At 42.8% G+C, this 12,230-nt stretch overlaps 1 protein-coding gene across 17 annotated transcripts in view; it reads left to right on the top strand.

The window, feature by feature from the left end:
• Positions 1 to 12,230, top strand: part of MCF2L (MCF.2 cell line derived transforming sequence like) — a 331,118-nt gene that overhangs the window by 188,081 nt on the left and 130,807 nt on the right. For all 17 annotated transcript variants that reach the window (XM_077158711.1, XM_077158710.1, XM_077158723.1 and 14 more), the window contains one exon: positions 10,079 to 10,162. In XM_077158711.1, the coding sequence (XP_077014826.1) occupies positions 10,079 to 10,162 (84 nt within the window). The remainder of the gene's footprint in view (positions 1 to 10,078; positions 10,163 to 12,230) is intronic.

Genomic DNA, 12,230 nt, shown 5'->3' on the forward strand with positions numbered 1-12,230 from the left:
GGGACAGCATGGCACGAGTTGGGACGAGTAAGCAGGACACGGATTATGGAGGGCCTCTCATCCCTTCCTTAGCAGGGAAGAAACCCTAGAACCTCACTGATCAGGAGACCTAGTCTCAGAATTTAGAGCCTGGGACCTACAGCAAATCAGTGATCACTGAAAGAGCCAAATAACCAGCACCCTGGTCAAAAAATGATCCCTTGGAAGGCTCCGTGGCAGAGAAGTGCACCTTTTTCATCATTAGGCAAATCCTATTCAATGAAATATCAAGGTCAACAGCAATTCTTTACACCTAAAATTGAAGTAGAGTTTCGAGTCAATCATACAATTCCACAGGGTACTTCACTTTTTGTCTTTTAATGTGAGACTCTGAATCTACATTAGGAATTCTCTTCTTTAATCAGATTTCTTGTTTTAAAATCTATCTAAAATGAAAGTATTTTAAAAAACATTTTTAATTGATTATGAGGCTATTTTAATGTTTTGGTTCTGATCTTTTTGCACCTCCCATTTTAATTGTTCTATTTCTTGAAGACTTTTTCAAATATGCATGTATAAAAGTATTCATGGGCCTATAAGATTGAACTACAAAAAATTGCCTTTTTTTGGTAATCAAATATTGACAATTACATATTGCCAGCAGCAGAAAGAAACTACACGTAGCTATGATAACTGCTACTTTGTTTATGAGTGAAACATCTCTTTCTTATTGGTAGCATTTATTCTTCTCTTGGGTAATGGAAGTGAAGAAACAGAAAAACACGCATGGAGGGAACAGAGGGCACATGCAGTGATTCTCTTGGTACGGAGAGGGAGATAGGGATTTGGAAAGCTGACCTGATCTCTCCAAGGAGAAAGCGGTTGGCTAAAGGACACACTGGCAGAACCCAGGCTCTTCATCCCAGCAGCCTCAGTGCCAACTCTCTACCAAACGCCATGCGTTGAGTGGCTCACAAACCCGTGAGGTAGGTCCCAACATGAGCCTGATTTTACAGAGGGGGAGACTGAGCTCACAAGGGTTAGGTGACTTGCCCAAGGTCACATGGCCACTGACCGACTGCAGGGGATGAGTCTCCAGGAGTCTGACCCTGGGCCCAGCTTCTTACCCCTGCCTTGCACTGCCCCCCGCCCTGCACAGGCTGGCCTCCGGGAAACTAGGGATTCCTGCACATCCACATGATTCAGGCCATGGGAAAGGCAGCCGCTGAGCTCCAGTGCCAAACTGAAGATAACACAAAGGCAAAAGAAATTTTGCAGTCAGTGCATCTTTGTAAACCTCAGAGGAAAGTGTGGAGTCCATTTTTAGGCTTAAAGACATTTGCAATGAACTTGCTTTGCGCGACCCTGCTGCGTGTTCTCAGCGTCCGGGTTCACTGCCTGTTCAGAACGGGAACCCCCCCCCCCGCCCATGGGACTGAACAGCAGCAAGCGATCCAGGGGGCTCAGAAATCCCAGTCTGCGATTTACCCAGGTGTTTCGTTTCTACCTGCAACAAAGAGTTGATTTAAGATTTTGAATCAGAATTCTATTTAGACTCTAAACAAGATGAATTGATAGGAAATTACTTGATGATTTTAAATGCCGTTGCTAAATGTTGTTTTTCTGGCCACTGATACAAAGGATAAGAGGTTAACAACATCATATATCACAGTGATATTTGCTGTTGATGTAATCTATGCTGATTAAGCTGCGGAGGACACAGGAGAAGACTAACTTCCCCCATTTCCCCATTACTTTAAATTGTTTTCCATGGCTCTATAGCAAAGCCAACTCCTCCTCTCCCCCCAAACAAGTTAGAAATGCTACCTCTCTTAGCATCTCTTCTTGCTCAGTCGTGCCCACATTACAATCCAGCCCAAGACTCAGCTCCATTCGGCTATACATATTTCAAGAAATTCTTAGACTTCTTTTGTACTTTTCATTCTGCCGATGAAACTGGCACGGTATAGATGATCAAGAAATGTTTGCTTTCTTGATTGAATTAAGAGTTGGTGTGTTTTTTGTTTTATTTGTTTTTGTTTTTCACTTCAACTAATCTGTGCAGTTGGGTCAGTGGAAGTTTGTACTAGCATTTCATTTAAGACTTTTTCTTCATTTTAATAAAGACGAAGTACAGCAACATTTTCCAAGGGCATCGTAGGTGTTATGAGCATCCTTACTTCCCCACTGAAAAAAAATATAATAATGAAATTAAAATCCATGGTCAAATAAGTTTGGGCAATAGGGAATTCTAGTTTAAACTGCAGGACTTCTCAGGGTCTTTCATGTACCAGTGTGCATGGAGAATCTCTAAAATAGGAGAGTCGGTATGTAATGCTTTCCAAATTTATATGACTAAAGAACCCTCCTTTCCCTGAGCCTGGAGTCGGGTTCTGTTGAGCATTCTAAGAAATGGTATTCTAGAAACTTGAGTCTCAGACACCCGCAAAGTGAGAATTTCTTTACCAGAAGCTCCTGGAAAAACGTACCAACATACAGGTCGGGGGTAGAAAGTAGGGTTTGTCTTGCAGGACATCTGAGTGAAACTAATATTGGAGAGGATCCGACAGGCCTGGGTTTCTGCCATTGGCAAAGGCGAGAGGAGTATGGCATCCATGCCAGGTCCCTGCCATGGGGCCAGCTTCATGTAGGACCCTAGGAGAGAGAATACAATTAACTTCCTATCAGGCAGCATTCCAAAAGTTGTCCTTTAAGAAGTTGTTTATAAGTCAACATGTTGTGTCCTTAGAAACTACTGGCCGTGTGGTGTTAATATCCATTAGTCAGGGTATAAAGTCCACAAACTGGTTTGTATCCAGAGCACTTTGTGCAAGTCCTGACCTGGTCTGAGTGTAACGGGTACAGACTGGAGGCCCACCTGGCTGAAACTGCTGTCCAGATGGTCTTTCCTTAAGTCAGAGAAATGGGTATTGATAAATGGGCAAGTGTTTACTTACGACAGATTGAAGTGTATCCTTCTAGTGGACCTTTGCTGTAAAGAAGTACAGTCTTTGGTCTGAGATGCAACAGTTGAAGGGAAGCATCAGTTTAACTATTCACCCAGCATCAGCGTCAATCTTTTTTTTATTCTTTTTTTTAATTTATTAATTATTAACAACAAACAGACAAAAATATTGACATATCATTCCATTCTACATATATAATCAGCAATTCTCAATATCATCACATAGTTGCATATTCATCATTTCTTAGAACATTTGCATCGATTTAGAAAAAGAAATAAAAAGGCAACAGAAAAAGAAATAAAATGATAACAGAAAAAAAAAGATTATACATACCATACCCCCTACCCCTCACTTTCATTTATCACTAGCATTTCAAACTAAATTTATTTTAACATTTGTTCCCCCTATTATTTATTTTTATTCCATATGTTCTACTCCTTTGTTGACAAGGTAGATAAAAGGAGCATCAGACACAAGGTTTTCACAATCACAGAGTCACATTGTGAAAGCTATATCATTATTCAATCATCCTCAAGAAACATGGCTACTGGAACACAGCTCTACATTTTCAGGCAGTTCCCTCCAGTCTCTCCACTACATCTTGAACAACAAGGTGATATCCACTTAATGCGTAAGAATAACCTCCAGGATAACCTCTCGACTCTGTTTGGAATCTCTCAGCCATTGACACTGTGTCTCATTTCACTCTTCCCCCTTTTGGTCGAGAAGGTTCTCTCAATCCCTTGATGTTAATTCTCAGCTCATTCCAGGATCTCTGTCCCACGTTGCCAGGAAGGTCCACACCCCTGGGAGTCATGTTGCATGCAGAGAGGGGGAGGGTGGTGAGACTGCTTGTTGTGTTGGCTGGAGAGAGAGGCCACATCTGAGCCACAAAAGAGGCTCTCCTGGGGATGACTCTTAGGCCTAGATTTTAAGTAGACTTGACCTATCCTTTGTGGGGTTAAGTTCATATGAACAACCCCCAAGACTGGGGGCTCAGCCTATAGCTTTGGTTGTCCACACTGCTTGTGAGAATATTAAGAATTCAACTTGGGGAAGTTGAATTTCTCCCCGTTCTCACCTTTCCCCAAAGGGGGCTTTGCAAATACTTTTCCACTCACTGATCAAATCACTCTGGGATTCATTGGGGCATCACTCTGGACAAACCAACAAAATCTCATGTCCTACCTGAGATTCCAAGTATCAGTGTCAATCTTGATGAGACCCTCACTTTGAGAACCACTGTACATGTGGGTTTGAAATAATTTAGTGCATCATAGTCAGCGTGGAATAGAACAGGATGGAATTGAAAATTCCAAAATGCACTGTGGATGGAACTTTATTTGCTGACAATTGTATGTAATGTGTTAACAGTTCCTCCAGGTGTTTCTATGCATGCTCAAGTTGAAGACCTACTGGGTGGTGACTTGGCCTGCATTTATAAGTTAACACAGGTCTGGAGTCTATACCTATAAGGGATTTTCTGTCATGGTTTATACACATCTTGAACTTCACTAAATAGGATAAACTGTCTAGTTCCAAATGATTTCCAAACTGCTTTGCAAGGTGGTTGTGCTAATTTATACTCCAAGCACACATGTGACAGTTCCAGTGGCTCCAAACCCTTGCCATGCTTGACTTTGTCAGGCTTTTTAATTTTTGCCAAATGGGTGGGTGAAATCGTACTTCCTTATGGTTGAAATTGCTTTTCCCTGATTATTCTTGAGAAGAACATCTTTTCAATGTGGTCTTTTATTTTAAAGTTTGTAAGGACTAGCTTTCTGAGATTAGGACAAAAAGAGACCATTTAGTGAACTTTGTGAATTAGCCATGTTTTATATGTTTTGAAATATTTATGCCTAACCCAAACACAAATGTCCATTAAAGAAATTCAGAAATGTAGCATAAATGAGAAATCTGCCAACCAAATCAGTGTAAGTCTCAAACATCCAAAATGACTAAATGAAACAGAGCCCTCAACATATATGCCGAATAAAGCTGTAAAAATCCCTCTTATCCCATTCTCCTAAATACTTCAACAACAGTTACTTAGGTGCTGGCTCACTCAGGGATTATAACAGCAGGCACTCCACCTTCACCTACTATATTTTACTAAAAGGTTAAGCTTCTCCACAACCAGTAACTTCAGGCATCCTTACCAAAATTGATTTTTTTTCTCAACTTTCTTCTTAATGTTTCCTTTCTGTAGACATCTTGTTCTTTTATTTGGTGATTCTTTTTGATGGGCCTGCTAGAGTAAGCATCTTACCCAAATGAATGGGTGAGATAATTCCATTTTACTATCACCTTGGACTTTGAAAAGACATAACTGTTAATTTTTGATTGAAAATAAAAGGCTTTGGGCTACGGGCATCTAGCCAGGTAGAAATAGAAGGAGAAAGTAGTAAACTTCCCTTGGTGGCCTACAGCGTCTCGCCAGCTGTCCGACCTCCTTTGGTTGGTATTAGGAGTTGCAGAGCCCTCTCCTGTGCCCCTCACCCTTGGAAGTAGGTTAAGTTTCTGCCCAAGGTCACTATTGAACAGCAGGGACCAGACTTTCAGAACCCAAGTTCAAGGTCTTTCTTACTACGTTGGAGCTGCCCTCACCTGTGCTACTTTTCATCTGTAAACAAGAAGTTGGTGTCAGTGTATTTTTCAGGTCCCATCTAGCTCTAAAAATGCCCTGATTCCTTGTCATTGTCCTGTTCTTTTGTTTGTTCACCCTTCCTGCCTTAAACACCTACTCTTCAGCAGAGTGGAGATACAAAATGGACAGGCATGGACAAAATGCAATGCAGCAGATTCACCTGGAAAGCAAAACCATTTTGCCTCCCAATTTCCATTTTTAAATTGTTTTCCTTAAATAAAACAAATCCTGGAGACATTTTTGAAGAGGAAGCAAGTTTGCTTCACTGGTCTTTTTTTTAAGAAAGAGAAACTCTAAAGAAAAAAGAATAATCTCACTGACCTAGACTTTGAAATTGCTACCAAAATAAGCCAGAATTTGGGGTAACTATTCTGTGTGAATATATTTCAGTATCGGGGATTTTCCCCCTTTTTCCTCAGCTTGGCCAGCCCCTACGACCCCCTTGTTTCTTTGGACTCCTCCTACACTTAGAAGTGAATTAGATCTTCCCCCCAGACAGGTCCCCAGGTCAGGTCCCACCCTTCTTGCTTAGAGTACCAGCCTGCCATGCCATCCCTGTAATACGCCAGACAAGAGCAGCCTTTGCAGATGGCGTCTTAGAGTGTGGAGGTGGGGGTGGGGAGGGCATGATGGGTAGAGCCGTGAGGACTGTCCCTGCCCCTCTTCCATCCGGCCCCCCTGTTCCCTCTATCCTGAGTTGTAGGGGATCAGAAAGAAAGCAGCCCTATAAAATAGAAAAAGTGGGGATGGAGCATGTCTTCTCCCACCCTGTCCTCTCTCCAATTTGTGACCTTTAATATTTCCTTCTTAGATCTGATTCTTTGCTATAGAAATAATTACTCAAGAGTCCCCGTTTATTTCTGGACTGAGACAGGAATGTTGGAAAATCCATAGTTATCTATAATGTATTGTACTCACACAGAGGAGTTCTGTGATGGAGCTAAGCCTTGCTTGAACCCTTTTACCAGATTGACAGGGGGAGATGACCCCATTTCCTGTTCCAGGACATTTGACTTGAGAGCAGCGAGACAAATGAAAAATGAAGGAGGCCCTCTGTCACTTAATGCTTATGCTTATTATCATCAAGTATCTATGTTTCCTTCTGAACTAAGTCATAATAGTGCAATTCTTCATTACTTTTCTTAGTCTTATATCTACAAAATTAAATGTATTGTACCAGGGCCTTGAAAAAACTATTAGCACCAATTACAAAACTGTCTAATCACACTTGAGTGGGTATAAAAAATCAGGAAAGATGAAAAATTACAAATGTAAATGAAAGACTCAGTGTGCTTAATATTGTAGAGACTATTGTATAACAAAGCAATGAAGCCTATCTGCTCTAATATCAGTTGGGAAATGTCATTAATTGTTTCCCATTTATGAAGAGCAACCAGTGATCATTTATGATATAAATAGATGTAGTAGATATTTCATTCATATGAACTTATCATTGTGGCATTTCAAGAAATATGCTATGGGATACAGTAACCATTTTTTTTCAAACTAAAATGGTGCATTTGATCTAAGGTATAATATTAAAATTAATTCTAACTTAGAATTCAAAAAGTATTAGGTTCTGCAGCCAGGGCTGCAGATAAACTTTGTAGCACAAATCATCGACAATATCTGTGCTTTGTCATTCATGGTACCCATGACAGACCAGAACTACTCGAATCATAAAGAATTAAGCCACATGGGTTAAATTCTAATTAGTTCTCAGAAAAGTTCCTATCCTTGATTCATCCATTCTGCATGAGTTCAGGGAAGTCACGGAGCCAGGCCCTGGGGGGTGGGGTGATGAACCCGAGGCGTGGTCCCTGCCACAGCCCTGAGTGATGGGCGCATGTAATGGACATGGTGGTGCTACGTAGAAGGACATGGGATGACTAGGAGGTTGAGAAAAGTGTCATCTCAGCATGGAATTGAGTACGGTTAGTCTGGCAAACAGAGGTGGGAAAAGTGTTACCAAGGAAACAGCTTGTGCAAAGGCTTGGAGTGCTGGAAGAACTTGGCTCACTTGAGTAACCATAAGAATAAGAGAATGGCTGGCACTTAGAGAAGAAGGTGGGACAGAGAAGGTCCTTTGTAGGTATCTCTTTAATGGACCCAAAATTCACATTGACAATGGTTCCAAAGCTCCAGCTGGTTGAGACTATTTCTCGGTCACAGTAATTAAAGAAATGATTGGTAATGTCAGTTCTGTCTCTAATATACAGAAAAAGACCTTTGCTGTCAGGGTGAGCTGGACACAGGGAACAGACACCCCACACTCTCCAGAAACCTGCTCAGGATGCCACACCTTCCCATAAGAGAACATGCTATCTGGAAGGCTCCGCCATTCAACCTCATTCACAGTAAAGTCTAAGGATCATTGTAGAAAGTAACACCATCAGATACATTGACACCTTTTTTTTTCCTCACAAGTTAATTAAGTATAGAAGTTGAGTCATGAGAAGATCTAGAGATCTAGGGCCAGATGCTTTTCTAGACTGCGGCAAAGTTTTGGTAAACCTTGACCCAGCCTGACTCATCAGTAGCTCATCACATATGTTAGAAACACAACTGTTCAAACAATTCCCAGTTGTTAAAAGACTTGCCAGGTTAAACCTTATCCATGCATGTTTTCTTTTATCCCTAGAAATTCTCAAAACTTCAGGAAGACCCCTGTTTTCCAGTAGTCTGTGTTTCAATGTTGTATTTCTCCTGAAATTAGCAGACGTTGAATTTGAGGAAAGATTCTATAAGTTTTCATTTCCACCATTTCTGTTGTTAGAGAGAAAAATAAATAAAATCTGAATTCCCTGCAACCCATTCTAGGCTGCCATATCAACTGTAATATGCATTCCAATTAATCAAAATGAGATGCGTGAAACCCATAAATCATCGCATCTGGAATTTTTTTTTAATTGCTTCACATTTTCTCACAGCTACTATTTCTAACCTTGTTGTTCTCCCAAGAAAAACAGTGTTGAGACTTTTCATTACATATTGGAAAATGGCTTTCCATGTCATTGAACTCTCCATATGAGACTCAGCAGTAGTTATTGATTTTTGTAAGTCTGATGAACACTAAGTATCCTTCATGTCCATGAACTCCTCAGCAAGTGGCACTGATGCTCTGTTTGGCTCTAGAGACCCAGTCAGCACAAGGGTAGTCTTCCGAGTGGGAGGATAAACCAGTCATGGTGGTTGTTAATTCCACAGTTGATACATAATCTGGGGGAGCTGTAAGGACTCTGTTTGTGAGTTTAATTGTGTCACCCTGTCTACACTTTCTTGTCTGCAGGACCAGAAGGGTAGGATTTAAGGCTGATGCATTGCAGATAACAGTTTCCATTGGAACTCTTCAGGCTGAGAGATCTCCATGGCCTCTGTCTTCATGCTGTCCATGGTTTGGTTCTTAAACCGTGTGTAGAAGACATGAACCTGTCAGCCAGTCACAAGCCATCAGCCTGAGTCATGAGCCATAACACGTCTTTTATAGAGAAATTGTGTTAATGTTCAAGACTGTAAAATTTGCTGAACATCTGGGACCTGGCAACTTAAAAGCATTGGCTAGGAATCACGTGCGCTAGTCTGGAATTGATTCTGAAATGCAAAAGGACCTAAGCATCAAGCTTCTTGGTATATCTGCCAAAGTCCTGACTTTTCCATTCCAGAGTGACCAAAAATCTTTGGGGGATTCTATGTAGTTTTTCTCTTAGGAGTCTTGCAAAACCTTCTTGCTTCTGTTTGATTCTTTCATGGTATGGTTTGAAGTGCTACCAGTTTATTCTCAGACCCCTGATCCAGAGACTTGCAGAATACAGGTTGTTGAAAACCATCTCTCTAATCACCGTGGAGTTTAGGGACTGGCGTGGTTAATACTTATCTCTGATGTTGCCATTCCACCTCGTGTGTGTCAGGCATACGATGAGGCAAAAAGAAGGTACAAATCCCTGAATAATTAATTCCTGATGTATATTTTTAGATGATATGGATCCATTACACTTGCCAGAATTTCCTCGATGAGCAATTCATTGAGACCATTTCCAAAATGTGGATGGTGACTCATCAGACCAAGAATATTTGTTCTAAATGCTGTCTATACTAAGTATTTATCTTATGAGTCAGTCCTTCCCAAGACCCTAGCCCTTTTCCACTGTTTGCTCTAGCTTCTCTTTTTTTGTCTGCTTCTGTCTCCATGTCTGACTGTCTGTCTTTCTCTCTCTCTGTCTGTCTTTCCCTGACTCTTACACACACTACATTTTAAAAATTGATGGTGAATCATTCAGCACACAGCTTTACGTACTCTGAGAGACGAAAGTTTTCATGTATTGGAGACTGAAATTCTTTTTTCCAAACGCGTGACCACTCGTACGTACCCTTAGGTGTTTGGGATGTGCACAGCTCTGTGTGTGGCTCATCCAGACTTGGCATTTTATGGCGCATGAAGCAGAGTTTCCATTAAATGACAGCGTGTGTGTCTGCTCTTTCTTCGCAGATGAAATCATGCACCAGGACATTGTTCCGCTCTGTGCTGCCGACATCAAGGACCAGCTGAAGAAGCGGTTTGCGTACCTGTCTGGTGAGTTCTGGAAGCCAGTGAGCGTGGGGTCAGGGTGGAGGGAGGAAAACGGACTGTGCGGGGCTCAGGTTTTATTGGGGTTCCCTGCAGTTCCAGTTTCACCTGACCAGTCCTCATCTGGCCTTAGCTCCTAACCAGTTCCTTTCACGTGGTCGGAACTTGGAAAAATACACGTGGCAGGACATTTAACGTGCTTTGGATTTAGCCATAATGAGGCCAAGTGAACGATTTTAATGATCCCGTGTTAAGTGGGCCGCTTAGTGGTGAGAGTATAAGAGAGGGGCTTTGCCTAGGGGGTTGGTGGGTCAGTGTCTTGGGAAAGACACAGCCTCAGGGCATTTCCTGACACCTGGTCTCTTGAAATCTAGATCAAAGTCGGTAGAACTGAATGACTAGGAAAAGTCAGCTTCAGTTCTCTTTGTTGAGTACAGGCACTCTAGGGGGTGCTTCCCTGACTGAGGAAAGACCTGCTTTCTGCCTGGCCTGTCTTCTGGGAGAATGCTCCAGGGTGCCAGAAGATCTGAGCTAGGAGATGGCTCTGTCAGCAGCAGGCAAGCTCTGACCCAGCTGGCTGGGAGCGGGGTCTCAGTGGTGGTGGATTGCTTTGCATGGTGTCCTCAGCTCCCTGCAGGCTGCTGCCCCTCCTCTCAGGCTTTGCCAGTCAGGAGATACTGAACCCTGTAGGGACCATGGCCACCCTTCTGGACAGTCAGACTGGGATCCCAGGTTTCCCAGCCTCTGGACGATGCTCAGGCACTGAGGCTTTAAAGACCCCTTACTTGGGGGGCATTACAAAAGTTCCTGCAATAACACAGTCTCAGAGGAGTGTCTTGGGTCATTTTTTTTTTATCTAGGCAAATCTATCTGGCAAGACTAATTCAGAAAAAAAAACAAAAACTGTACATACATACATGTGTGTATATGTATTTCATTCCTTATCCTGTCCATTAGGGTAGAAAAGGTGTTTTCAGCTGTTCAGCCTTCTGCCTTCCACATTGTCCCCTTCTCACCGCCTGGAACCTTTTCTTTCCTTTTGCCAGCAGAACAGGGTGCCTCCCTCATGCACCTGTGAGCAAGCACAGCCAGCCTCACGCCCCCACAGGGGCGCTGCCAGGCCGAGGTCCTTCCTGCCCTGCGTGCCTGTTCCCGCAGGTTCCAGGAGCTCCTCTGGCCGGGCCGTCAGGGCAGACCCAGCCCCGGCCTCCCGCAGGCGCTCAGGATCCGGGCCGAGGGGAGGCGCGTTTTAGTTCACAGGTTTTATGTGACCAAATATGAATTGAAGAGAGCAGTGACACAGTTTCAAGCAGGAAAAGCAGAGCCTCCGAGGAAACTTGTCAACAGTTGAGAGAAGCTTTGTAACTTTTCCTAGCAGCATAATGACTGTGAGAAATTATTTACATGCACTGAGTTAAGGGGTGATCAGGGTACTTTTGGAAAAATGAAAATATCCCAACAGTACAGGTGGGTCACGGACTAACCGCAATGAAAGGCCTAAAAATTGTGCATGTCATCTCCTTTGGTGGTTTCTTCTCTTCATACCCCTTTGGTGATCCCAAAAAGGCTCCTGGTTTTCATTCTCTGATGATCTTGACCTTTCTCCAGAACTCCAGAGTCAGACCTCTAGCGGGCTCTGATATATATGTAACATCTCTACTAGTAGATCTCTGTGGTGGCAGAATTCTAAGATGACCCCAGGATTCACCCACCCCCTGGTACACACACCTGTTCTCAGTTACTCAAACACTGAGAGGTACTATCGTGAGGGGATTTTGCAATTACAATTAAAGCCCCAAATCAGTTGACTTTAAGAAAGGGAGGTTATTTTCATAGGGTTTGACCTAAACAGCTAAGCCCTTAAAAGGAACAGGGCTGTTCCTGGCCATGAGCGATTCAAGGTACAGGGGAATTCAGCGCAGTGGGGATTCTCCATGACTGGCATTGAAAATGGAGAGGGCCATGTGGCAAGGAATGTGGGTGGCCCCTGGAGCTGGTAACAGCCCCAGTTGGCAGCCAGCAGGACAGCAGGGGCTTCAGTCCTGTCCCACCAGGAACTGAATCCTGCTGACAA

Source organism: Tamandua tetradactyla, chromosome 4, assembly GCF_023851605.1.
Source record: "Tamandua tetradactyla isolate mTamTet1 chromosome 4, mTamTet1.pri, whole genome shotgun sequence".
Lineage (NCBI taxonomy): Eukaryota > Metazoa > Chordata > Mammalia > Pilosa > Myrmecophagidae > Tamandua > Tamandua tetradactyla.